The sequence below is a fragment of the Excalfactoria chinensis genome, chromosome 12 (assembly GCF_039878825.1).
Source record: "Excalfactoria chinensis isolate bCotChi1 chromosome 12, bCotChi1.hap2, whole genome shotgun sequence".
Taxonomy (NCBI): domain Eukaryota; kingdom Metazoa; phylum Chordata; class Aves; order Galliformes; family Phasianidae; genus Excalfactoria; species Excalfactoria chinensis.
Window position 1 is genome coordinate 6,487,866 of NC_092836.1, and position 26,290 is coordinate 6,514,155.

Consider the following 26,290-nt stretch of genomic DNA (forward strand, 5'->3'; position numbering starts at 1 on the left):
GCCAGCTGCAACCCCTTGTTACTCTGCTTTTAACAACATATTTCCAGGAAGATCATTACAGTAAACGTGGGTAATTTCTGCTCTGCATACAGGCTTTCTGTTCTACACTATCATTTTACAAGCAGGCTTCTTTATTTGCTTTTACCCTGCTTAGTTTTGTCTCGCTTCCTTTGTATTTTAATTAACATGTTCTGAAGTTAAGAGGAAAATACATTATCGTGGGGCCTTGGCACATGAAGCAGACAGAGGCAAGCTGACAGCCTGCCTACAATGCCAGCACAAGCTGGGAGGGACAGGATGTGCAAGTGCAGGAGGCTGAGGGGCTGCAGGAGCTTATTTCCTATGAGCATTGCTCTAGAACATCCTCTCCATCACCATGCAATAGAGAGGCAAAGGTGATGCTGTTGGCACCAGGGACCCAGTTGGGCACAGCAACAGGCTGAGGGCTCAACTCCTGCACTTGCAGCTGTGCTTATAAATAAATCAAAAGATTTGCAAGTGTTCAACTATTCCAGTAATGGCTGTGAATATTGGGAATTAAAGGAGGGGAGCTTCAGCCTCCCTGCTGGGGCAGCTGCTCCTGGGGGACACAGAAGGTGCGAATCGGGCATCTTTCAGGACTGTGCAAAAGAAAATGTATTAAAATATGCGGTGCCCATAAGGCTGTGCTAATAACTTGCATTTCCCAGAATATTTAGCCCTGCTGGTGCGCAAACAGGCTGTGTCGAAAAACCAGTGGGGAATCGGAGCAAATGACTGCAGAAAATAATTAAGAGGGCATTAAAAGCCAGGAGAAAAACGATCCACCGCTCGGAGCCAGCAGATCGCTGCTTTAATAGCCCGCTTACCTACGAAGCAGTACTTTAAGTTTGACAGCGAGTTGCGATTCGGTCAGTGTCAAATGAGATGATAGTCGGAGAAGGATAATTAGCGGCTTCACACCATTCAATTGGGGCAGCTGGTGCGGAGCCAACAGTTTGCCAGGCGCACATGCAAGCCAGAGGGAAGGATTTGCTCTCCCTTCCCTGAAGCAGCCTGCGGGGCTTATTGATTTATAAGAGCAGGCTGATTTCCATGTAAATAAATGCGAGGGTGGCCGGGCAGCGGCGCGCGGTCCGGATGCGGTGACTTTGGCTTGCTGACATCATTGCTCATTAGCATGCAGGAGAGGAGAGCAATGCAACAGCAGAGCCCCGCGCCGCTCCCGCACCCGCAGTTATTCTCTGCGGGCTGCATCTCTGCTTGTTAGTGCCTGGTGCTTGGAGAGCAAATCGGACGTCCTATTGCCGCCACTGAGGGTTTTAGCGGAAGGTGGGGTCCGTCCAGATTGGGAGCTGGAATCCAAGCAAATCAACTGAAGAGAAAGCTTAGCGTGTGGGGGAAAAGCAGTCTGTTTCTCCAGGGGTGATTTTTCTCTGCTGCTGCCACGTAACATCCTACAGGAGTCCGCTCTGAGCAGCTCCAGCCGCAGCCCTGCGTCTCGCCCCACCGCCCGGCAGCGGGTGCACGCGGGCTGTCGTGCCGTTCTGCCCGCATCCAGGATGCTTCACTGTGCTGCCGTGCTGCGAGCAGCTGGGCAGAGCCGAGTGAGCTGGGACGAGTAGCAGCAGTGTCATCTACACGGGCAGGTAAGAAGCCACCTTTGGAACAACTTCGGAGCTGTCATACATTTTTAGGGGGGAATAGAAGAAGAGAAGTGGAGGGATGAGCAGCGTTCCATGCGTGCGCATCACTGCGCGCTAACTTTGCTCCACGCTCTGTAAGCAGTGACCTTTGGAGGGGTTGTGGGTTTCTTCCCAGCCTTTTCTGTTCTTGTTGTTTATGGTTGGAAAAGGTTAATGGTTAAATTGCAGCTCTGCAGCTGCAGGAAGGTGGACGTAGGGATGCCACTTGAACAGATTTTTCATTTTAAAAACTATCAGAGAGGCTCAGCTGGCTTTAAATGAGAGTAAGCATTACAAAAGCCTCCTTTCTCGATGCTGATTTCATTGCTTGCATTTCAGTGCATCACTAGGAAGCCTGGCTTCTCTGGGCATTGCTGAGCAGACTGTGCAGGCTGTACTTGGATGATGACATTACAGCTCAGATGTTTATTGTGCTGCTTTTGGATTCCCAAGGATAGGGAGTTTTAAAGTAATAATCTTTCTACATCCTTCTTTTTAATGCCACAATGCCTAAGTATAAACCAACCTAGAACTGAAACCTGGAGGCTGTGTTTTGCAGTGCAATCTTGTAAAGTCAGATTTCCTCTTTTTTTTCTGTTCCTTGGAGGAACATTATAAGCAGATGTGACATGGACGTGACCTGTGACCACGGAAAGATTTTAATCCAGTTTTGCAGTCGTGATGCCTTGGTTAAACAGTGATTGAATCTTTTTGAGCTGTTGAGGATTAGCACTGGGCAGAATAATGCCAAAATAATTATTGGCACCAGATGCAGCGTCGTCCTTTCAGTTTTAGCTCTGTTATCATGTAACCCATCTGACTTATTTTTATTCCGCTATTATTTCACCTGCTGCGGGAGCACTCGCACGTCTGGCATCAATGCTTTGTATTTATCGGGGTACTGGTGTGAAGCCTGGGTTACAGATTTGTAAAGGAAAACGATCTGCAGCTAACCAGATTACGTTTTACTTTGCATGTTAATCTCCTCCTGCTGCTTGTTTCAGACCAGCCGGCTTCAGCCGAAGCGAGCACCCAGTGCCGTGCCCTCGCTGCTGGCTGGGGTTAGCTGCGCACTGAGCGGTCTGGCAGTGATTGCTTGCTCAAATGGGCCAATATGATGTCTCAGGGGATGCTGCATAAGCCTCAGCTTTTGAAATAATGACCATTTCCAGAGCAGTTCATCCTGTGTCCGAGTATTTGGCCTATCAGCTGTTTGTTTGTTTTTTTCCCCTTTCAGGCATAGGGCCTAAGATGTGCTCAGATAGAAATGTGTTTACTGCTTCTCAGGGTTTCTGTTTGTCATGCCACAAATGCAAGCCGGTGCTGTCCCTTTAAATAGCACATCCAGCCTCAGGGCAAAGCCCAGCTCCTGCTCTGGCAGGGTCATTGCAAAAGGGAGAAACTGCTGGAGCTGCAGAGTGGTGGGTGAAGAGAGAGGGGCAAGGGGATGGATGCTGCTCACAGAGAGACCTGAGTCATACAGGCTTGGAAGGCTGAGGACTTTGTGTTGAACCTGTGGCTTGGAGGCAATTTTCTTCCTTCAGTTAAGCAGCGGGAAGAAACCCATTGAAATACAGCTCTGTATCTTGTTGGTCTGGAAAGCTGCTGAATGGTCTAATTAAAAATCTGACAAGATCAGCCGTGGCATAGGGCAGCACCGTGCAGCACACACATGGGAGTGATGCTGAGCCCAGAGCAAGGGCTCAGTCCCCGGCGGCCACAGCTGAGCCCTGGGTCTGGCATCCCTGGGGACAGCTCTGTGCTGCTGGCTCCTGTCCGCCATATGATGCCAAACCCACAGCCAGCAGAACCAGAGGCAGCCTGGGGGCTCCTCTGGGCTGTGCCCCAGGGAAGCAGGGACCAGGGAAAACGTGGTACGGACCCATCCTCAAGCGGATGGTCTGACTCACCAAGAAGGCAGCTCAAGAAATCCTCTGAGACTGTTTCTGCAGTGCTAGGGGTTGCTCTTGATTTTTTTTTGTTTTTCTTCATTAGCAATTGCTGCTGTTGGCACCAGGATGATCAGGAGGAATTATAATAAGAGAGTCTTACTGCAAACCTTTCAGGAGATGGGCACCTATGCCATCTCCACTGTCAGCACTGGAGCTGCATCTATGGGAACAGTTTGGTTACTGGATTATTCCTTCCTTCATTTCATGGCATTGCTGTACTCTGTTGCTGTTGCCTTATATTGATCTTTTAAGCCAACTGTTCTTACAGCATCTTGGGTCAAGTGAGCTGTCCTAGGAAGGACACCAAGAGCACCTTGTCCTTTGGACTGCTGCTACTGGAAATGTCTGTGGCCCTTCCATTGACTTCTAGCATCCCACTTTTGCAGATAAAAGCTTTCCTTTTCAACCCAAAGATGACACAAATTCTTTGCAATTCACTGCTGCTGAGAGTTTTTTGTTTGTTTGTTTATTTGTTTGTTTGTTTGTTTTTTGGAGTCTGTAAGAGTGTGAAATGGCAAAAGGTTTTGCCCAGAGAGACGTTGGTTTGCAGCTGAGCTTTGTTGGGCACCCAGCATTTCTCTTGAGGTTCTTGTGTAGAAGCTGATGTTTCAGGTGTCAGTGTGTACCTGGGCTGTGTGTACCCTATGAGCCCCACAACACATCCTGCTGCCATGTCTCAGCTTTCCCATCTGTAAAATGGCAGAGCAGTGCCTGTACTGGACGAGATTTGCAGGGCACTCTGAGGAAGCGTAGGGCTGTGTTTGTTTTCCAGTTTGGGCAGATTTCTGCCTTGCCTATGGGATCTGGGGAAATGGAACGGTGTAGCTGGAGCTCAGGGTGGCAGGATGCCTGATTAGCTCCCAAATGAAGGGAGGAGATAACAGGCAGGGTCATTGAGAAGCCCTTGTTAAGAGGCTCAGGGGTCACATGAGCCACTCCAAATCCTCAGCCTCACCCTTTTTCCATGAAGTCTTGTAGTTTGGTGACTGAAAAGTCTGATTGCAATCAGAATGATGGCTCAATCCTAGGAAGAAATCGGACCACCATATACCTCTTACACCTCAATGCAAGGGAATTACCCATTATATTTTACGCAGAGCATCCAAGCTGAGTAGAGAATTGTTCTTTTTTTTGAGGGATTCCCAATCTTGCATGCTAATGTGAGCACAAATGCATGCAAATCCTTTATAATAAAGCGTAACACAGTCGTCTGGTAGCCCTGTGCTGCAGATGAGGCTCTATTCACACATTGTGTCAGTGACAGGGTTGCTCCCTCATGCAACCCATTTATTTCCATCCCAGAAAAAAAAAAAAAGCAAGGAGCAGAAATAAGCAGTGCCAGTGGGTGATAAGCGCTGTTTGCCCAGTTCCTTCTATATGCAAGAGGATTTTAACATGGTGGCGTTTGCTGCGTGATGCCCATGTGCCCATCCAGTTGAGCTGGAAATAAGATCCTCAACAAGGCAGACAGGGCTTATGTGGGCAGGAGCGTTGCATTAACAAGCCCAGGAGAGCAAATCCCTGCTCGTGTAGCCTGAGAGCTGTTGGCTGGAGGGACGCAGTATGAGGCCAGCTTGGCAGGCACCATTCCTGCTGTCCCAAACCATTTGCAAAGAGCTGTTTTCTTCCTCCCGCTGTCTTGGCTTCAGGCTCTCTCTGCTCTCAGTCCTGCCTTTCCCAGGGTTTTTTCAGCAGCTTGACTTACTGTTGGTGCTGTTGAGGTTATGGGCTCTGGCAATGGCAGAGGCTGTGCCCTGTTAACTGCTGTATGTAACAAGAGACGTCCTTGTCCTACAGACCCTGCACATCAATTGGGCTCCTGTTGAACATGATGGAGATGGACCTTGCCTGGAAACATACTTCTGCATCCTAAGCAAGAGGGGCTTGGGAGCCAGATTTTCCTCTGATCTGTTTGGCCCTGCTTCCTTCACATTCCCTTGTTGGGTTTTGTTTTGTCTCGTTTTAATGCTGTAGAAGGAGGAGTGCTCAGCTGAGGGCTGCTTGGGACGGTGGGTCCCACGTGTGCCAGCAGCACCATGTCAAGCAGCCTTTGTAAAATCACATCCCTCCATCTTGTAACTTCATCGGATGAATTACTGACCTTAAGTCGAACAAATTTTTCAATCTGTTTTTGAGCCGCTGCTGCTTTGTACCATGTGCAGTCAATTCAAGGCGGGCTTCTTTCCAGCTAAATCTGAAACCAGGAAATGTTATTTTCTCCCAGTGTTCTTCCCTCCCTCTCAGTCTGGCTGTGGGGCTGCCCCATGCACAGCTCCTGGGGATGCTCTGTAGCCATGCTTCCCACAGCAGCACATTCCCTCTCTCCTTTGTTCTTTGCCCACAGGCTCCTGCTGCTTGGCAGCTCTTCTATTTGCTCTCTGGGCCCAAGACTGGGGATGCCATCAACTTTCTGTGCTTTATTAACAAGCATAGAGTCACTAGGCTTCTGTTCAGCAGTCCTTACTCAGCTCTGAATCAAACAAGTTTCTGAGACATTTCATGAACAGCATCAGTGGCTTCTCTGTTGTTGGGCATCTCTGATACTCACCAGGGCAGCACTGTTGCATGATAAGCTTGCAGATCTCTTTTGCTTTCTCTGGGACACCCCAGTGTGCTCATCCCTCAACCTCGGTAATGCCTAATGAGCTGGAGGGAGCTGTGAGGCATGCTGGCAGCCTCAAATATCTCCCAAAGCCTTTGGCTCTGCACCAAAGTATCAGCACCACTAGGATCTTGTCACTTATGCCACCATCCATGCGATCCAGCATCAGCACTTTGTTGCGGTGTTGTTATCCTGCTTAACGCCACTCTGAGTGCGGTTGGGGATATTGCTTTTCCAATTTCATCTCACGTTTTGAAACGTACAATTTGATATTAAGCTTTTACTACCGGGAATTATTTTTAATTATAGAGAGCTGGAAGATGATAAAGTTGAGTAAGTGAGACCTATGTGAAGAAGTCATGGAAACCATATCATAGAAGTAGAAAGATACTCCTAAGATGCTTAGTATTGTTCCCATGAAACAACATATCCTAACATAAAGAAAATAATTGTAATTAAAACTGTTAATCTTCTGTTTTTAACAAGGGAAAAGAAAGAGAAGTGAACCTTTCAAGGGCAAGCTCTTGAAGTTGGTGTGATTTACCCAGGGAGGTGGTGGCAGAGCCATGCCTGGAGATGCTCACTGTTTGACAATGGAGAGTGGTTACAAAGCCTATTGTCCTGGCCTGGGGACGTCACCGCTGAGCAGATGGGCTCCGTGTGTCCTTCTCAGCCTTTGCTTTTCTGATCCTCCCAGGCAGTTTTTAAGCAATCTGACTTCTGCCCTCAGGAGAGTATGGCTAGTGAATAATCCTCATGAAAACCTCTTCTAGCCGCCGCTGGAAGATGTGAAGCTGATTCCAAAACCCAGATGGCAGTGGGAACTCCTTTCCATCATGCTTCTGTGGTACCCATGGCCCCCGGTACGTAGTGCATCCCAGAGCTCTGGGATAGAGGCTGCCCTCACTCAGCCTCCCTCCTGGGGCTGTTCTCTGCATCCTGCCACCTGATACCACCATTTCTCTCATTAGTTTTCCAAGAGCAGACTGCTGGGCTGTCACCCTTTGAAGCGTGTGATTGATGTCCTGAAAATTAAATTTGGCAAAAGAGTCCTAAACTCCACTAGGATAACCGCCCAAGTCACAAACGCTGAATTCGAGGCTCTGGAGCTATTAATTATTCTTAACATCTTGTTGCATGTTGAGCTGCTTCTAATCATATCATGAAATGAGATGGAAAGAGCTAAGAAACGAACAGCTTTGCTGCGGCAGAGCCTTTCCACAGTAGCTGATAAATTAACATATTCACATGAAGTTGCGCCTTGATTATTTTTTAAGGTAACAGCCAGAGGCGGTGCCGAGACTTTCTGGCTGGATGCGAACCAGACGCTCGGTGTGCGTTTGGGTCTGTGTGTATGTTAGGTCTGATGAAAGGCAGGAAATGGGAAAATCTGGCAAATCTCCCTGGCTTGACTGAACGGAGCCTCTTGACTTTTGCTAGAGTGCATTTTTTGTGCTGTAATGGCCAAGTGGAAATTTAGACTCAAAGCTGGATCTGAGCACTGGTATGCTTCGCTGGCCTGTATGCAGCGGTGAAAAAGAGGGAAAGGTGTTTGAGAATTCAAGCCCTGATGTTTAACTATTGCTGCCCTCCTATTTTCTTTGGTTTCGGTTATAGCAGAGAAAGCTGCAATGCTCACAGAAACTTCTCTCTTCCTTTGTTGTCTGTTACCTTATTATTTCTGAGACGTAGGCCTGATTCCCCCTTCCACTGCATGAAGAAAAGCAAAAGGATACCTAATTCCATAGAAGTCACCCATCTTTGATTAGCACAAATTAATTCAAAATCCTGTGTGGTTACTTCAAAATAGATACCATTGACCCATATTGTGGAGGAGCATTGTATTTTCAGAAATAGAAACTAATTTATCAGTGCTCACCATAACCCCTTTTTTGAGGTTTTCAGCCCGATTCGTCCTTCGCTCTCACCCCTGTCTGTCCTTTGCTCAGCTCTAAGCCCACAAAAAAATCTCCCATCGACCACCAGCTGTAGGAATAAACCTTCAAAAGGAATGTTAAGAAGTGGTAGTTGTATTGAATTAAGCTAATGTGTGCTAAATGGCAACCTTTGGTTGTGCTTTTGGTTTTTATTATGTGTCCGGGGCAGTGTGTAAGTTGTTGAGCCAGGCTGTTAGCATCCCGCTGGCTTGCAACCCTGGCTTACGTTGCCTCCCTTAATTTAATTTAGCTTTATATGTTCAGGCTATAATCAATTTTTATGCTACTTTAATAAGCAAATTTATGCTATCAGCATGCTAAAAAGACTTGTCATTCACAGCTTCCCAGTCAATCCACCATTTTGTGCATTAGCCAAGTGCTCGACTGTCCTAAATTTGATTGCTGTCCTAAATTTGGTCGCTGCCCTACAATTACCAGCTGGCACGTTGCTCCTGCCAGGCAGGCACGTGGCCCTCGCACCGAGTGGCCTCTTTAAATGCTCTTTGCATTGCAGTATAGGGAAGAGCAATTACTTAGCCCCAAACATTTGACAGCCTGACCCAGCTGGATTGCCAAATGTTGTCATAGAAAATATGGACTTTTATTTGCTTCATGTGAGAGAGACAAATACTGTGTTAGGAAGTGCCTGAGCACTAAAATAACGGTTGTGTTGAGCGGTGATGGGCCAGTGTCTGGCAGGAAGCTCTCCTCTTTCCCATTTACAGCTCACTGGGGAGTCTCATCTTTAAACTGAAAGAGAACAGATTTAGGTTTGATATTAGGAGGAAATTCTTTACTCAGAGGGTGGTGAGGCAGAGGCACGGCTGCCCAGAGCTGTGGGTGCCCATCCCTGGAAGTGCCCAAGGCTATGATGGGACCCTGGGCAGCCTGAGCTGGTGGGGAGCAGCCCTGCCCATGGCACGGGGTTGGAACTGGGTGAGCTTTAAAGACTTTTCAACCCAACCATTCTATGATTCTATGATCTGTTCTTTTTCCCCTCTTGCAGGAAGATTTGTCTCCACTGTAAGTGCTCCCAGGAAGAGCACATTGTAACAGTTATGCCTCTGGAGATGGAGAAGACCGTCACCAAGCTGATGTTCGACTTCCAGAGGAATTCCACCTCCGACGATGACTCTGGCTGTGCACTGGAGGAGTATGCATGGGTGCCTCCTGGCCTGAAACCCGAGCAGGTAATCCTAACGTTGGGCTTCCCAAATATGTAGTATGAATTCACTCTCAGAAATAATCGCCCTTGTTTTCTTGTAGGAATACGAATGCTTGCTGCTTGCAATTCATGTCTGTTCTGAACACACCAATGAATTAAAATAGAGATGTAACCCTTGTAGGACTTTGGTTTTGTTGTGTCTGTAGGTATAACTGGCAACTGAGAGATGGAGAAACAAAGTACCTTTGGGATGGGGTTTGTTGCAGTGATGAAAGGAAACAGGAAAAACATGCCTGCTGCTGTTTTGTGGGGGAAAGACTGATAGGATGCTTGTGTGTCCAGGGCATGTGTCTTGTTCCCCTGGGCCTCCATGCTGCTCCATGGAGGGCCAGCACCAGCAGCTTGCTGTATAAATAGGCCAAAGGTTTTGGAGTTGGGCACTTCAGTCATGATGTTTGTGACTTGCTTGAGCTTCACAGGAGCAGTTCTTTCCAGCATCTCTGCTAGAGGAGTTTAATGGGATGGATTAGACCTTAGCATGCTGTGTGGAAAGCACATTGATTTCTGCTCTGTGCACTTCACAGGATTCGTTTAGTTTTTATGCTGTTCTTTTACATGTTCAACTCCGAACTTAATTTGCAGAGGAGATTGCAGAATGTGCTTAGCCTTGATAATTGCTATGGCAATCATTTTAAATCGTGTAAGGAGGTTGGGAGAATGTGGAAGGCTTTCATTCTTATTGTTACAGTCACTGTCCTTAAATACTGTGTTTTCCTGAGCTTGTATTCAGAAGGGTTCAGGCATTTCCTGAAATATTTTGGCACCATCCATAGGCTGTAAATATTATCTGTCTGTTTAGAGAAAATCCAGTTGTTTGGGTTTCCTTTTTTCCCCCCTCTGGTCTGTGCAAGCCTGGCTCAGTGCTTGCTCTCAGCTCCACAGCACTGTACGTTTCACTTGGTGCCAGCCAAGCATGCAAATCAAGGAGCAGCCCTGCCTTCTGTCCACTTCCCTGTGGTAGATGCTCCCTTTGAGCCTCCCAGGAGGCACTGGGTGTATGGTCTGGTACAGATGGTGCTGATGTCCTCCGCACCAAGGGGCACAAACCAGGTGAGTTTCAGAAGTCCCTCTCGAGGACCATGCCCAAGCTGGTACCTCTAGCAGCAGGCACCGAAGTCTCGTGTATTACCCAGGATAGTGTATTTTTACGTTCTTCCAGCATCTGTTTCTTTCTGAGTTCACTGTGCTCCTCAATACAAATGCTGACTACACTTCTCTAGGTGCATTGCTGGGGTTTTCAGCAGGTCTGACTTCTCTAAGCACCATGGAGATGAAGAGCAGCCATAGGCACTGAAATCCTTCCAGCATAGCTCATTTGCTGGCCTCCTGAGTACGTTTTACACCTCAGATGAGCCTCTAAAGAGACAAAAACAAAGTGTGGCTGCAGAATTGCTGCGTGGGGCCAGGAGTTGTCCTTGCATGGAGAACAGCTCCCTGAGTTTCTGATTTCTGTTTGTGTTCAGGGTAGGGGCAGTGTTTGGGGTGAGAGAAAGTGCAGGATCACCATCTGAATGGGGCTGTAAAAGGTCTGCCAAAGGAAGTGTATGGCACTGAATATACTTGAGTTTTTGTACTTTACTGTATGAGCTCTGTGTGGGTTCTACTGGACCTGGATGCTGATGAGATTTTGGTTTATGCTTGTAGGTGGTGGTGATGGTTGTGGTGTGGAGAGAATGTGCTGTGCAGCCTCCTGAATGCTGGTGTCTGAGCCTGCAGCTGCTGGGAGCTTTGGGTGGTGGACGCAGCTGCAGGCTGGGACATTGCTGTCAGGCTGGGGTGAAAATACAGATTTGCAGACAGTGAAATTTTCTCTGCCTTCCACTGCCTCGCTGTTGTATTTCTCTGACGTGAAACAGATGAAACGAAACAACTTTTTCTGCAATATTCTACATTATTAAAATCTCCGCACAGCATATGAGCCAGGGAGGTAAGTAGTCCCCTGAAAGACTAATGCAGCTCTCTTATTGTACTTGGACAGCAGCCTTTCTACCTTGCTGTTCTTGGGAGACAGTGTTCGTGTCTCACTCAGCACAGCAATTTGCAGGATTTCAGGGGGGGGGGAAGCTGGCCAGCAACCATAACATGAGTTTTTGGCAGTTTCAGCAGGTCATCCTGAATTTGGAGAGTCCCTTCCATCCATACCTTAAAGTATTTATTAAATATAATCTAAATGGAAACCAGCCCAAACATATGAGGTCTCATTGGATTCCTGGACGCTGATTTGGGAGAGGTCAGCTGGTCCATGCTATGTGCCAACCGTGTGAAAATAGCATTGGTTACTGAAGCATTGGTCCAGTGTTTACAGATCATGATCCAAACACTGTGTTGAAGAGTGGAGCTCAAGTTTTCCCATGTATTATGTCTGATCAGCATACAGGACTACAAAGTCCTTACACAACAGTCATGTCTGTTGTGTATTTCTAAGCAAGCTTATACCACAGGGTTGAACTTAGTAACATAAAAAATGTTAAAATTCAACTGCATAAGTTATGGTAAAATTTCATCAGGAAAATGGGCTAAAATTAATGATGCCTAGGCTCAAGAAAGAGAATTTGAACAGGAAGGAGACTGGAAATATTAATGTGCGGAGGAGTCCAGAAGAGTTGGTTTGTTTGGTGTCCCCAGCCGAAGGGCTGGATCACTCCCTATGCATTATAGGAGGAAGAGCACTTACTCAAGCTAAAACTTTGGCATACAGACACAGATAGAAACTGGCTCTGAATGCATTCAGGCAGGAAATTGGAAGGGGTTTCAAACTATCAGAGGTGTAAGGCTCAGCGGCAGCCTGCCAACAGGGAAGGCGGAGGGTGAAAACCCAAGAGTGAGCTCCATAAATCACAACGCGATCAGAAAATGTGGTTTCTTGCAATAGCAGTTGGCTGTGCAGGGTGGCCGTGAGGTTGCAGTGAGCTCTCATCTCACCTGCGTCAGGACCCTGATGAAAAATGGTCTCGTGGCAGGAGGTGGATTTCTCTTCTGGAAGATGCAGCTGCTGTTGTGGATGGGAGCAGTGGGGATGTATGGAAGGAAAAACGGAAGCTTGGGGCTCAGAGTACTCCTTTCTGCCAGTCTGCAGTTCCCTGGACAGATAAAGAGATAGATGTGAAAGTCTTGAAATGAGTAGACAGCAATAGAAACCCATCCTGAGCAAACCCAAATCCCATGACATGGGGATGGGGAGCCAGCTTGTCTGCTGGGGCTGGCAGCCCGAGCGCTGGGCTGCCTCACGCTGACACCACATCTGGGAGCAGATGCATGAGAATAAGTGCTTCTGTAATGTGTTTTTCACATATTTAGGCAAGGGCTGTGTAAGTAATACATGTGAATGCTCAGCCTTGAATTCCTTGGGCCTGTGGTTTGGAGAAACCCAAAGATGTTACAACATGCCAGCTTGAGTTTCTGGATACAAGGGGCTTTTGAGGATTCCTGTCTTTATTGTGTCTCAATAATAGGAGCAGCTGGCTGTGGGCACAGCTCTCAAATGAAACAAAGGATAGGCCTCGACTTCAGCTGCAGTGTGGCTTTCTGTATGGCTCCAGCATGCCAGCATTCAAGACCTTTCTATGTGCTGTAAGAATTTAATTCCTTCTTGCTGACAGCACGCTTGCTTGAATTGAGCCCCATAAAAGTTAGGAAAATCTCATCTGAGCTAAAATTAGCCATGCTAAAGTTCAGAAGACCGTTTTCTTCTAAGGCAGGCACAAGGACCGGGACCTCAGGAGCTTCTCAGTGTGGTGTGAGGCTGTCGGTGTCACAGGGAATTTGTTCAGGAGTTGATGTACATGTTGATTCCCATGTTTGGATCTTTTGCAAGGTTTATACTGCAGCCCTGAGTTACAGAACCTCCAGGCTCCATCAGCTGCTGTTCATTAAGTGAGCAAAGGATAGTGGAGACAAACCTACAGCAAGCGTGCATTTACAACTTACCTACATATAGCTGCTTTCATCTCCTCAATGCAACAGAAAGTCATTTATCTGGGCCAGCTGTCTGTGGGGATGTGCCTCACTTGGGCCCATGGATCATGACCGAGTGCATTTTACCTTTTCACCCTTTCTTGAGCCCTATAAATCCAGCAAACTGTTTCACTCCTTGTGTACAGCGAGGGATAGTCAAGACAGACAAAAGCAACCCTATGCCTTAAGCCCCAAAACAAGGGGAAAGTGAGAATTTGTGGCCAGGAATAACAAGATCTTCATGAATAACTCCTGATCTTACCCTGATGCTGAGAGCAGTTGTACCTCATGAGCTCATGGCCTGGAGCTGAGCTGCTCCCCCACCCTGCAATGGACCAGTGGAGGAGGAGGCATGAGAATGTTCCCAGTCTACTAGAGGAAAACAGTGTACAACCATGTATCTGGACCTCTGTTCTCTTTCTGTGTCCTAAGGCATCGGTTCGATGGTTGTGAGCCAATGGGAGCTGTTAAAACAATTTAATTCTTGAGCTGTCTTGTCAGGGAAGGAATTGGCTGCTTTTGTCAGCCACAGAAACAAAAAAAAACCCCACTGATCAGACATGGGTTGCACAGTTCTCAGATTTGAAGCACCCATGTGATGGATGACAGAGGTAAGAGGCAGGGGAAGAGCAGGGAATGGAAAATAAAACAGAGCCATCCCAGTGTATTGTCCTGGAGCTTTATTCCAGTGTACGGTTACAGCCTCTACTCACTGCAGCATTACTGTAGCACGCTATCCCACAGCTTATAAATACAAGAGCATTTTAAGTGGCATACCCAGAGGAATTATCAGCTGCAATCAATGCAGCGGATGATTGCTATAACTGCCGGTGCTCCCGAGGGCTGTGAGGGTCTGCTGGACAGTACACCACAGCCAGACCACCTTCATATGCTTCGGAAAGCACTGTTTCTGTCTCTGTTTAATCCAATTTTTTTGCTCCAAAAGAAAAACCTCATGGCACGTCCTTTCACAAGCCTAAAACTTGTGGATGTGTGTCCTTGATTCAAATGTTCTTCTTTAGTGCCAGCAGGAAGCAATGTCTCTGCAGGATCTTTTATAGAGCAAGAGCTGCTCCAAAAGCTTGACAGAAATTGATGTCATTCTCTACAAGAAACCAGGGAACAGCAACGCTCAAGTGGATGCGCTGCCATTAGTCGTGAGAGGAGTGCATGGAGAGCTGCACAGTGTGCCAGAACAAATAGATGTTATGGGAATTGTTTCTTTTTGTTCCCTGCCTTTGTCCTTATGATTCTGGGGTAGGTTTGCAGGAGCAGGGATGCAGGACAGCCCAGCGCTGGGGATGCTCTCTGCTGTCAGCGCATGGGTTTGGGGACTGATCTCCCACCTGAGGCTTTTGTGTGTCTCTCTCCACATTTCTCCTCATTTGTGGCACTTTTCCAGCACAATTTGCAGCCCTGGAGTTGCTGGTTTTGTCCACACTTTCTGGGGGTTCCTCAATTATGAGATGGGACAGATAGTTCTGAATAACAGCAAGCAAACACGCCAAGATGCCTTTAATGCCTCCCATCCAGCAGCTCCCTGGTTGCAGGGCAGCCTGCTCGTGGGCACAGCAGGGAGGTGGGCCTGTGGTTACCCGGCAGGGTGTCCTGCTGCCATGGGACGTGCCCGGCTGCAGCCCCGCAGTGCTAGCTCCTGCTTTGTTCCAGGATGCCTGGCCTTGCTGCCAGGGCTGTTTTGCTCTGAGGAATAAAGAAGCGCTTTGTATCGTGATGTCTATGGAGGAGGAGGTCGTGCCAGGTGTGGACCCAACTGAGCCCATTTTCTAGCTTCATTCTGGCTGTGATCTGTAGTGCTCTTTTGTGAGTGTATGTGTGCAAGCACTTGCAAAATGTTGCAGATGCTTTGATAGAGTTATTTATATGTGGTGTGTTTGTTTTCCATCTTCTTTTTTCCACCGGAAGCCAGCAGGAATTGTAGAGTTAACAAAGGTATCGGTATTGTTCTGCTGTTGATTCCAAGTGCTCAGTGTAGAAGATCCTGGAGACATCCAAGGTCAGACTGGATGGGCTGCGAGCACCTGTTTGAGCTGTAGGTATCCGTATTTATTGCAGCAGAGTTGGACTAGATGACCTGTAAGGGTCCCTTGTAACTCAAAGTGATTCTATGATCACCCCATGTCTCACGTGCCTCTAAAAGGCCAGCATGGGCTTGTTGCAGCTGCTTGGGCCAAAACTCATCATGCTCCCAAATCTCCCACGCCCCTGCTTATCCAACCACGGTCCCTTTTTGGGGTCATGTCCGGGCACTGTGTTGGATGAGGTGCATCCTGCCCTGGCAGGGCTGGTTTGGGGAAGGCAAAGCAGGACTACTGCCCAGCTGTTGTGGCTCTGCAAGTCGTCACTTGCAGCTTCAGCATGCCAGGACACCTCATGCTCCTTTATGGCCCTTCCAGCAGTACGGTCACACTGAGCAGCCTTGCCTGATGGGTGCTTGGGGTGTTGTGATTGGGGTGCACCTGGCGGAAGGGTGTTGTGTTTGCAACCTGAGCACGCGCTGCCTGAAAGCACTTGCTTTTCCACCCCCACTTTTATTTCTTTGATCAAAGAAATCTTTCATAAATGCCATAAGCTCACAAGTTGTTTGCAAACCTTTCCTTCCTGGAGGAGGTGTAGAACCTTGCCTGCAGAGGGTCCAGGGGTGCTTTGCCTTTGGTGAGGATCCTGTGGGGCCACTAGCAGAAGCCGTGCTTCTGCCTGTGTTTGGCAGGGATGGGGTGGGTTTGTAAGCTGACAAAGTTAAACTGGAAACAGAGCCCGAACCTAGGAAGGCTGCAGAACACAAAGGCATTTGTAAACTAATGTAATTACTTTCCTCAGTGCCTTTGAATAAAGTTGGCTCCACTTTAAAGGCTTTTCTCTACCCTCATATTACATTGTGTTCTTTCCTTTCTCCTGGTTTCTATCTTCCTTATTTCTCTTTTAGCTTGGAGGAGATGTTAAGTTCCAAAGTGCATATCAGCAGTTGTTATCCGTGCCCTCGCTAAAACACAGGGCCCTTGGAACATTTCCTTTTGAAGATGAGGATAGTGCACGGAATGGGGAGGATGGCTGGGAAGGTCCAGGCACAGCATGGAAAGAACCCTGGTGGCATCTGGGGCCCCCAGCCTACACTGAAGTCTTATTGTGACTTGGTGTGATGTTCAGATACTTCAGTGGATTCTCCCATGAAGATGGGAGCAGAGGGGTGAGTGGGGAAGCCTAGCAGGAAATGCCAGCCATGTCCCTCAAGTGGCTCATGAGCTTCTTGGTTAGGATAATTATGGACAAAGTAGGTCTGTTGCAAGGGGAGATAGCAAGACACTGAGTTTCTGCATTGTACAACACAAGTATTTAATAAAAAAGCAATTATCCGGTGTAGCTCATGCTGCAGGGCCTGGAAGGTCAGCAGAGAGCTGTCCACCAATGCCCAGGGGTTGGGATCAGCCCCTTGGCCGCAGTGGCTCTGCAGAGGGTTCATGGCTCTAAGGCTTGTGCATTTTTTGAACCAGAACTGAATGGAGGGTGAGCTTTTTTTTTCTCTCTCATGGAAAATGCTGACCTTTTGTACAAAAGCAAAGTGCAGACAGAGCAGTTTTACTTTTCCAGCGAGTTAACATTTTCTGCAGGCCTTTCTCCTTGGAAAGCCAAATGTATCTGAAAATCCCTTTTTCCTTTATTTTTCCTCATTCTCAAGCATCACGGCTTCATGGCTGGGTTTTGCCAGCCCAACTCTGGCAGCCTGCAGCTGGGAATTGGCAATAAATGAGAGGTTGTGTTACCTGAATTATGGTCACCTGGGCAAGGGCTTCTGCTCATCACCTGTGTGTGGTGGGGGCTTGTTTATTACCCATAGCCATGAGGAAGGACCAGCAGCTGCCTCTGCAGCCCTTCTGCAAGCATCCATGCAGAAGGTCCTGCTGGCTGCCTTGACCCCAAAGCAAACCCTTTTGGGTTATTGCAGGCAGCAGAACACAGGTTGGAGCCTGTTGTATTTGTTTTGCTTTTCAAACTGAACTGCCCATCCCTGCCAAGTAATGTTGCTGGTGTGATGAGAGCCGGTTCCCACAGACCTGTTGGGGTTAAATGGAAAACTTCCCAGCGGAAGCAGGAGAAGGAGCCATGCGCACACGCAGTGCCATGCTGAGCTCACGGGAAGGCAGCTCCTAGCTCCCCATGCTGAGGGAAAGGCACGTATCCCTGCTTCTTACCTAGGGCGCACGTCTCACAGCTCATTGCTATAGGGGACGGAGCAGGCTGATGTCATTTGGCAGCTCTTCAAACAAAAAACAAACAACCAACACAAAAAGATTTCTGGTCGCTGCCAACTTCAAGGACACAACGGGCGAAAGAACTTCATCACAAGGAAGACAAACGGAGCACCCTGAGTGCAGATGGAGCCGGGCAGCCCAGCCAATGCACCTCAAGGGTTGGCCTAGAGGAGCTAGCAGTGCTCAGAGCCCCAGGACAGCAGCACAGGGAGAAGCCAGAGCCCAACAGCTGGACAGAGACCATGGCAGGAGGGACACAGCAGTGAGTTTGCTGCTGCGAGCTCTACTGTGGACCTGGTGCATGAAGTCAGGAAGCTCACCAAACATTGTTACGCCATCAATAGTGCTTTCCAGTGGATATATTTGCTCCCTTGTGTTGCGTGTCAGAGGAATGTGTTTTCAGTGTGCTTTGATGTCCTTGGATGAAGGATGCTCTATAAATGCAAAGTAAGTGTTATAACCTGCATAAGTTTGTTCCCTTTTTTAACGTAACAAAATGCTTTTCAGCCTTTGGTGGTTTCTATAGCTGGTGGGTCTGTTCCTCCTGTGCTTTAGCAAAGCAAATCCAGGGGTTCACATGGCACACACACAGTGTGTTCCTCAGCTTGGTGACGTGAGCAAGTCCCCCTGTCAGCACCACAGCTGGAAACACAGCTGAGCTCCTCTGTCATAAAATCCCATGATGGGTAAGCTGGATCCAAGAATTGGTTCGGAGAGGAATGGAGACGTTGAGAAGAAAACACCACAGCAATGGTGTCCAAAAAGCGCCCAAAAGCAGAGGAAACACTTTAGGGGGGTTCATCCCATGGTAGCAAAAGCAGAAAGCAGTTTGTATCTTTCTAGCCAAGCGCAGATTGATAGAAGCCATCCATCCCCCTTCTCCTGCCCCAGCATCCAGAGCCTCCTGATCGCAGCCGAGCAACAAGAGCTTTCCTTACCTTCACCCCCTCCTGCTTCTCCCCATGCTGTTGAGCCCCTGCCTGGCCGTTTTGGGGCTGCTGCGAGGCCAGGGAGCCACATCCCGGCCCTTCCATGCACATCCCAGGTGTGGCAGCCGGAGCGCAAAGTTCAGGGCGTGCTTCCTCACCAGGCTCTTCCTGCACCAGGGCACGCCAGGCCCCACCATGCTGCGCTTGTCATAATTGTTTTAATTATATACTCTGAGACGAAAGAGAAGGAAAGAACAGCAAACAAGGCTTCCAACAGATGTTATCTGCTGTTTATTTTCACAAATTGCTGCAGAAAAGGCCCAGAGGGTTTTGATGGAGGTGGAGGCTGAGATATAGCCAGCAACACAGAGGCTGCCGGGGCACAGGCTTTGTAACCTGCCCTGCCGAGGCAGGTGCCGACACATCCCCGCAGCCGGCCAAGCATGCTAACGCTATGGAGGCTGACAGAGCAAACGGTAACAAGCCGGCGGGCGCTGCCGCCCTCCTCGAGCTCTCTTTTGAGCAAAAGACAGCAAAACCAAGGCAGCACGTGGCTGTTTTGCTTTGCTCTGCTCGGTCAGAAATAACCTGTGCCTGGTTTTTGCTCCCTAGGTGCACCAGTACTACAGTTGCCTTCCAGAAGACAAGGTGCCCTACGTCAACAGCCCAGGGGAAAAATCTCGCATCAAGCAGCTTCTGCACCAGCTGCCTCCTCATGACAATGAGGTGAGTGACCTTGTGATGTTGGTGACTGAAGGGGATGGGATGCTCTTCCTGGGGTCTCTCTGTTCGGAGGTGCGGGTGGTTCTTTCTGCAGCCCTTTTTGCTTTTCCATGGAGTTTGGCAGCACTGCTGTTGCAACAGAGTTGAAACTGCTGTTTGCTACCTGTTAGGATTCTGCTGGAGGTTGGGAGCTGTTTGTTTTTAGAGTCTCAGCTTTTGTTTTTGAAATTATCTGCGCTTCTCTGACATAAAAGCACTCCCTCAGCCCTTGGAAGCCACACTCAAAGCAGCTCCAAGTGCTGTTTATCTCAGCCAGATGCAAAGTAACAAAAGCCTTTCCCAGGCACTTCTTCCAGCTCACCTTGACATGCACCAAGTTGGTGAGGTGCTTTTCTCACAAGCTGTGAGCCTGGGAGGCCGGGGTTTGAGTCAACACCTGCAGAGCAAGCACACCTTGCTGCATCTTGCAGGAAAGACGTGTGAGGCAGCAGAAAGGGGCTGCTTTCTGACGTCTCTTTTTATCAGGGAGAACATTGGCTGCTGCTAGCCCACAGAATTTCCCTTTGTAAACAACGACAGGAAAAAAAAAGAGTTTTGTGCTCCTTTTGAAGAAGCTGCTCTGGAAAAGACAAGTGGGTACTTTGTCTCATCTAGGTCAGGAATTCATGAGTTTCCCAAGCGTGGCTGGGTGCCACTGGAACAGCGCAGCACTGCCGGCACCATGCAGGGGCTTCGAATGCACCCTTGGGCCCAAACCTGCCTGCCTGCCTCCCCTGACAGCATCAGAAACCCACAACTAGAAAACGCTGGGATAAATGCACAGCAAAGCAAAGCTGCTGCAGGCTGGAACCGCAAGCAAGTGTTGTTTCCCTGAGCATTGCTTCCCTGAGCATTTTACATCCAGTTCCCGCTCGTGCTTGGTTTTGCTTCTCTTGAAGTGTTGAGAAACAACAGTTGGAGTTCCCAAATAGCTGGAACTCCATCGTTTACGCAGGGAAAGTGGGCTATGCTTGAGAAACACCAACAAAACATTTGGATGCTGCTGTAACATCTCTGCCATAAGGCAGCTGGGGGGGGAAGTAAGCCTGGTTGTACATTTCCAGTTGATTTTCACTTATGCACGGTTGAAGTGGTGGCTGGAAGGGTCTGAATTTCTGCTGAAATCACACCTATGGAAGTGGCTGTACGTTTTCCTGGATTCCTTTAGTGAGCTTTGCAGAACCTATGGGATTATGGCTCAGAGTACTGAGCATCACTTCTGTTTTCTAGGTCCGTTACTGCAATTCATTGGATGAGGAGGAGAAGAGGGAGCTCAAGCTCTTCAGCAATCAAAGGAAGAGAGAAAACTTAGGGAGAGGAAATGTCCGGCCGTTCCCTGTGACCATGACAGGAGCCATCTGTGAGCAGGTGGGTAGCAGGCAACAGAGTGGTAGGAGTACCTGGGTTTGGGGCACCAGAGCTGTCAGTTTGACTAATCCCATAGCTTGTGCAGAGAAAGCTTCCTGGGGATAGAATTACAGAATCATTAAGGTTGTAAAAGACCTCTAAGATCATCCAGTCCAACCATTGGCTTACCTCCACCATGCCCACTAACCACATCCCTCAGTGCCACATCTCCACAGTTCTTGAACACCTCCAGGGACAGATTCATAGGGAGGAAGCAGGAAGGGTGTTCTTGAACAGCGAATTGGCACTTTCTGCCTCTTTTGCAAAAGCATCTCGTTAGGGAAGGACTCACTGGTCTCATGTCTCACACTGGCTTCTCTAACAGTGCGGTGGGCAGATCAATGGAGGGGACATTGCCGTCTTCGCCTCGCGAGCTGGGCATGGTGTTTGCTGGCACCCTCCTTGCTTCATCTGCAGTGTCTGCAATGAACTGCTGGTTGATCTGATCTACTTCTACCAGGACGGCAAGATTTACTGTGGCAGGCACCATGCTGAGTGCCTCAAGCCTCGGTGTGCAGCGTGCGATGAGGTAAGAGCCCACAAATCCCATTAAATCCCCACTACCCACCTCTGTACCCTGTTTTTCTATAGCATGAGGTTTTTTTTTTCTTGAGTGACTCATAAGAATAAAGCAGAATCCACAGTAGGCAGTGATTTGAATTTGGGAGCCAAGAGCTGGACTGAAGGGGTACCACCAAAAAGATGCACCCCAGCACAGATGCATAAGGTATTTCCTCTCTGTACACAGTGGGAGCGGATGCAAAGTATGATGCTTTGGCTTTGCCTTGCAAGTTTTTTGTAGGGTTTCCATTTGGCATCCTGTGGGATTTTGTGTTGAAATCTACCCAAAGCGTTTCCAGTAACAACACACCCACCCATGCTTTGTAATTTCAGCCTGGTTCTGTATGCCCTTCCTTCCTTCTCCTCTCTTCCCCCAGAGGAAGCCTCTGGTGGGATGAGTGTTGTGTTTCTTACAAGCAGTAGTGTTTGAGTGCACGCCGAGCCAAAACAGGCTTGCAGAGAGGAGATTAAAGGGATGCAGGAAGCTGAACAAATGGAATACAAAACGAACGTAGAAAACCGTGCAGAGTTGACTGAACATTTCTCAAGTGTCAGTCTCTGTATAAAAGGCTGGTGAAGGAAATTGTTCTGGCTTCTAAAGCTAAGAAAACCATAGTGTGGAAAACCATATGTACTATAAAATACCAAGTCCCATCTATGCAAGCGTATAATAGTAAAAATCCAGGGCTATGTGCACTCAAAATATGAAGAACATTGATGTATGTATCCAATTATTTTGTAATGTTACCAGTGAAGAAACAGCTCCTAACCATGCAACTGGCCCAGTTTCCTCGTGGTTTAGGCTGGGTAATTTCTTTTCTTGTACTTTTTATCCTTGCAAATTCTTACACTGGGCTTTCATTCAGCTCCTTCTTTCACACACGCTTCTTCCATTGGAGCATCCAGCGCTTACTGTGACAAGGGAACTCAGAAAGAGGAAAGCTGTTGGTGCAAGCAGGTGGCAGCAGGGTGGGGATGATGGTGAGGAGCCAGGTAGCTCTGTTTCCCCTCCAGAGACCTGCCACTTTTCATTGTGCTTTCAGTCATCCTTTGTAGTCAGATCCCTGTTTCAGAGCCGGGTAGATGTGTTTTAATAAGTGGCTGTTCATTTCTTCTAAAGTCCCCCAGATCGATAGGTTGTATATAAGTGTGTTTATTACCCTCATCGACCCCTTCTGCTGATGGATGTGCTTACGAGCACCCCTAGGACCCATTACTGCAAGCTGGGCATTAACACTTTCTGGTCTGTGCACCAATTTGCATTTTAACAGAGTGTGAGGCTGGGGGTTCAGCTGTGAAATTCAGAGGTTGTGTGAGCAAAAGAGACACAAAGACCACATCTGGGTCCCCTCTCTGACTGACTCTGCTCCATCGTTGCTTTTCTTCCCCCAGATCATTTTTGCTGATGAATGCACCGAGGCTGAAGGGCGGCACTGGCACATGAAGCACTTCTGCTGCTTCGAGTGCGAGACCGTGCTGGGGGGGCAGAGGTACATCATGAAGGATGGGAGGCCCTATTGCTGCAGCTGCTTCGAATCCCTCTATGCTGAGTACTGCGACACCTGCGCCCAGCACATCGGTACGTGTGCTCCTCCCTGTCCATGGCAGAGCAGTCCCAGGAGCTGTGTAACAAGGGAGAGCTTTCTCTGGCAGAATTTAGTGCACACATTGTTCTTTTAAACCTCATTTTCCTGTAAGCAGCCTATGTCTTTGAATCTCAGCTTCCTCCCAGATCAGCTAGCTGAAGGCTCGCACAGGAGTTAATGAGCTACTGATGCAAAAGGTGGTTGCTTATTAGGCATCGTGATTGCTTCTGTTTGCCTTTTTTTAATTAACCTGCAGACAGATGTTCTCAGACAGAAAGAAATAGTGCATCAGAGTCAACCTGCCTTTCTGGAGCAGGGAGATGGGCTGTCTTGGGGTGTGCTTTGCACCGAGCCTGGCTCTTTGCTCAGTGCAGGGCTGCATGGCTTGCTTTGCCCTTTGGCTGAGCATTTGCATGCGGTTGCATGCGTGACGCGCAGGCAGCCTTTGTCTGTCTGTGGAGGTGAACTCATGTGCTTGTGCAGCGTTCCAATCATTCACAGGCTGGAGGGAAAGAAAAACCATTTTGCTCTTGTGCAGCAGGCAGGTGGCACAGGGGAAGACACGAGGTTTCAACAAAGCACTTGGAAGATGTGTTTGCTGCAACCTATAGCACATCTTTTCTGAAAGCTCAGCTGCAGAGCAGTGCAGAAGCAGCTGTTGTGCCTCTCACAGTATCTTCCCTTGTGTTCCGCGCATCTGCTGCCAATTCTTTGCTACAGAGCCCTGCATAGACTGATCCCTGCTAACCGGCCACTTGCATCCCCTTCCCCATAGCAGATGGGATTGCATTTTGCCAGGCCTCATTAGAAGAGAGATGCCTGTAACAGGTAAACACAATGGCTGATCACCTGGTGTGAGCACTTTGGCCAGGGCTGGTGCAGGGAGTTGGCACTGAGCATGCTCACTGCCAGGTTTTCCTTCCAGATCCCGTTTTGCTGTGTGTCTGCACATTTCTAGCAAAGAATGGCTGCAGGCATTTTGCTACAACTTGCTCGTGGTAGTTGCTAAATGTGCTTAGCAGCTGTGGAAATTGGAATTGGGCATGTGCTTGAGACTTGGAGGGACTGGTTGTATGGCAGAGCTGCTGAGCAGGGAAGCTGTGCCCCTGTCTCTGCAAGATGGCTATGGATCATTGAAAAAGGAGATGATGAAATCCCACCCGCTGTCTTTTCTCTCTTTTGTCTGCAAGGGCACTCCAGCCTCTGTATAAAAGCATTTCACTCATTATGAGGGGAGGAAAAAACAACTAGGCTAAAGCAAGTTTGATTTGGAATAAAAGGGATTGTGAACATATAGTTCATGTGTAAGTCAACCAGTGGCATCAGGCACTTCCAATGGCAGGGCTGCTGCATGTGTGTGAGCAGGGGCTGCAGTGTGCTTGCAAGCAGGGCCATGCACACGTGCAGCAAGGCTCCCCACAGCTCAGCCTGCCTGCATCCTGTGTAGCTGTTTCTCAGGTAACAGGGGCTTTTGCCCAGAATGGCAGCTCAAACAGCAAATAAATGCTGTAATTGAAGCCTTGGAAGCTCTGCTCATGGCTCTGATGTCTGTAGCAGGCACGTGCTGCAGCGGCTCTGGCTGACGCCTGCAACTAGCCTGGGGTGTCACTGGCTGGGGACAGGCTCTTTGCATTCATTCCATTGCTTATCCCAAGAGGCTTGGCAGGAGAAAATTTGGCTGAGTAGGAAGCATGGGGATGCACTTAAATCTCTGGAGCAGGCTCTGTCTGCCTTTTGGAAAAGGGGCCCCAGCAGCCAGAATAAAGCAAAGCTGGGAAGGCAGTCAGGACTGGAGCAGTGAGGGGCAAGGATGAGATCTGCTCTGTTTTGTACTTACAGATCCCTCTTTATGGTTTGGTTGGATGCTTTTTGGTTTTTAAATAGGCAGCATATTATTGCTTTGGCTTCAAGGACTTTATGGAGAACTTCTTGCATTCCTCTGCTTTATGATCGGAAATATCCCCATTTAATGTGAAATAGCTTGAGGCTCGCCTTCACTGCCTTTCCCAACATTGAGCAGCTCCCTAGCAAAGGCCTGCAACCTGCAAAGAATTAGGAATGGGTGTAACTTCACACGCCAGAGAAACCCCACCAAAGGGCTTTTAAGAGCAAGTATAGGTAGGTGTCACGGGGTGGCCAAGCAGTGAGCACATAGGGTTTGGGGCAGGAAGCAATGAGCATCCATTAGGTGGCCTAACTCTGTGCATGTTTCCCCCAAGGTATTGACCAGGGCCAGATGACATACGATGGTCAGCACTGGCACGCCACTGAGACCTGCTTCTGCTGCGCGCAGTGCAAGAAGTCCCTCCTGGGCCGACCCTTCCTGCCCAAGCAGGGGCAGATCTTCTGCTCACGGGCCTGCAGTGTGGGTGATGACCCCAATGGCTCCGACTCCTCCGACTCAGCCTTCCAGAGTGCACGGGCCAAGGAGTCCCGCCGCAGCGCCAAGATCGGCAAGAACAAGGGCAAGGCGGAGGAGGCGGCGCTGAACCAGCTGCAGGTCACCTCCAACCGCCTCTCCACCGACGTGGACCCTCTCTCGCTGCAGATGGACCTGCTGAGCCTGGCCAGCCAGACTCCGAGTCTCAACCGGGAACACGTATGGAGGAGCAGGGATGAGCTCTACCACTATGGGAATAAAATGGAGCAGGGACAGGCCCAAAGCCCCCTGCAGCTTCTCAGCCAATGCAATATCAGGACTTCCTATAACCCCAGCCAGGTCCCAGGCTCGCAGCCAGATTTATGGGCTAAGCATTTCAGCAACCCGAAAAGGAGCTCCTCGCTGGCCATGAAGGGGCATGGAGGCAGCTTCATCCAGGATTGCAGAGAGGACTACTACTCGGGGAGGCTTCGCTCTCAGGAGAGCTACAGCGACATGTCCAACCAGAGCTTTCCTGAGACACGGGGAAGCCTCAAAGTCCCCAAGTATGAAGAGGAAGAGGAAGGTGGGATGCCCACACCACAGTGCCGCACCCGGCACCCCATCAACGCCCTGAAGTTCACAGAGGACCTGACGCCCACCGAGCAGACTCCCCGTGGCTCCATGGAGTCCCTGGCTCTTTCCAATGCCACAGGTATGTCATTGCTTCCCTTTGTATGTCACATGGCCCTGGTGCTCAGCAAGGCTCCGTGTACAGGGTCACTGTGGCAGGGGTCTTCCAGCATTTCCTCCTATTGAAACAGATTCCGGATCTGCAAAGCACATGGCCACCCTGGGCTGGGACACACAAGCTGGGCTCATTATAACCTGTTGTAATGAATGCAGGGGGCAGTGGGGTGCTTCTATCTCTCTCCTGCTTGCCACCAGTCGTGCTGGCACTAGGGCAGGGTGGGTACCAAGGGATATGGCTGGGGGCCACCGGCTGCCTGCCTGGCAGCCCCCTCTTGCTTGATCTGCCTGTTTAGCAAATGCAATGCTTTGTAAATGGTTGGCCTTTCTGCAT

The 26,290-nt window shown here is 48.9% G+C and overlaps 1 protein-coding gene across 3 annotated transcripts in view; it reads left to right on the forward strand.

The window, feature by feature from the left end:
• The window catches only part of PRICKLE2 (prickle planar cell polarity protein 2), an 89,341-nt gene that overhangs the window by 52,184 nt on the left and 10,867 nt on the right, over positions 1–26,290 (forward strand). For 2 of the 3 annotated variants that reach the window (XM_072347215.1, XM_072347217.1), the window contains 6 exons: positions 9,162–9,345; positions 19,144–19,257; positions 20,524–20,661; positions 21,026–21,229; positions 22,654–22,840; positions 25,067–25,921. In XM_072347215.1, coding sequence (XP_072203316.1) covers positions 9,162–9,345; positions 19,144–19,257; positions 20,524–20,661; positions 21,026–21,229; positions 22,654–22,840; positions 25,067–25,921 — 1,682 coding nt within the window. Of the gene's footprint in view, positions 1–1,153; positions 1,629–9,161; positions 9,346–19,143; positions 19,258–20,523; positions 20,662–21,025; positions 21,230–22,653; positions 22,841–25,066; positions 25,922–26,290 lie in introns of those variants that run through there. The other variant, XM_072347216.1, reaches the window with a different exon arrangement.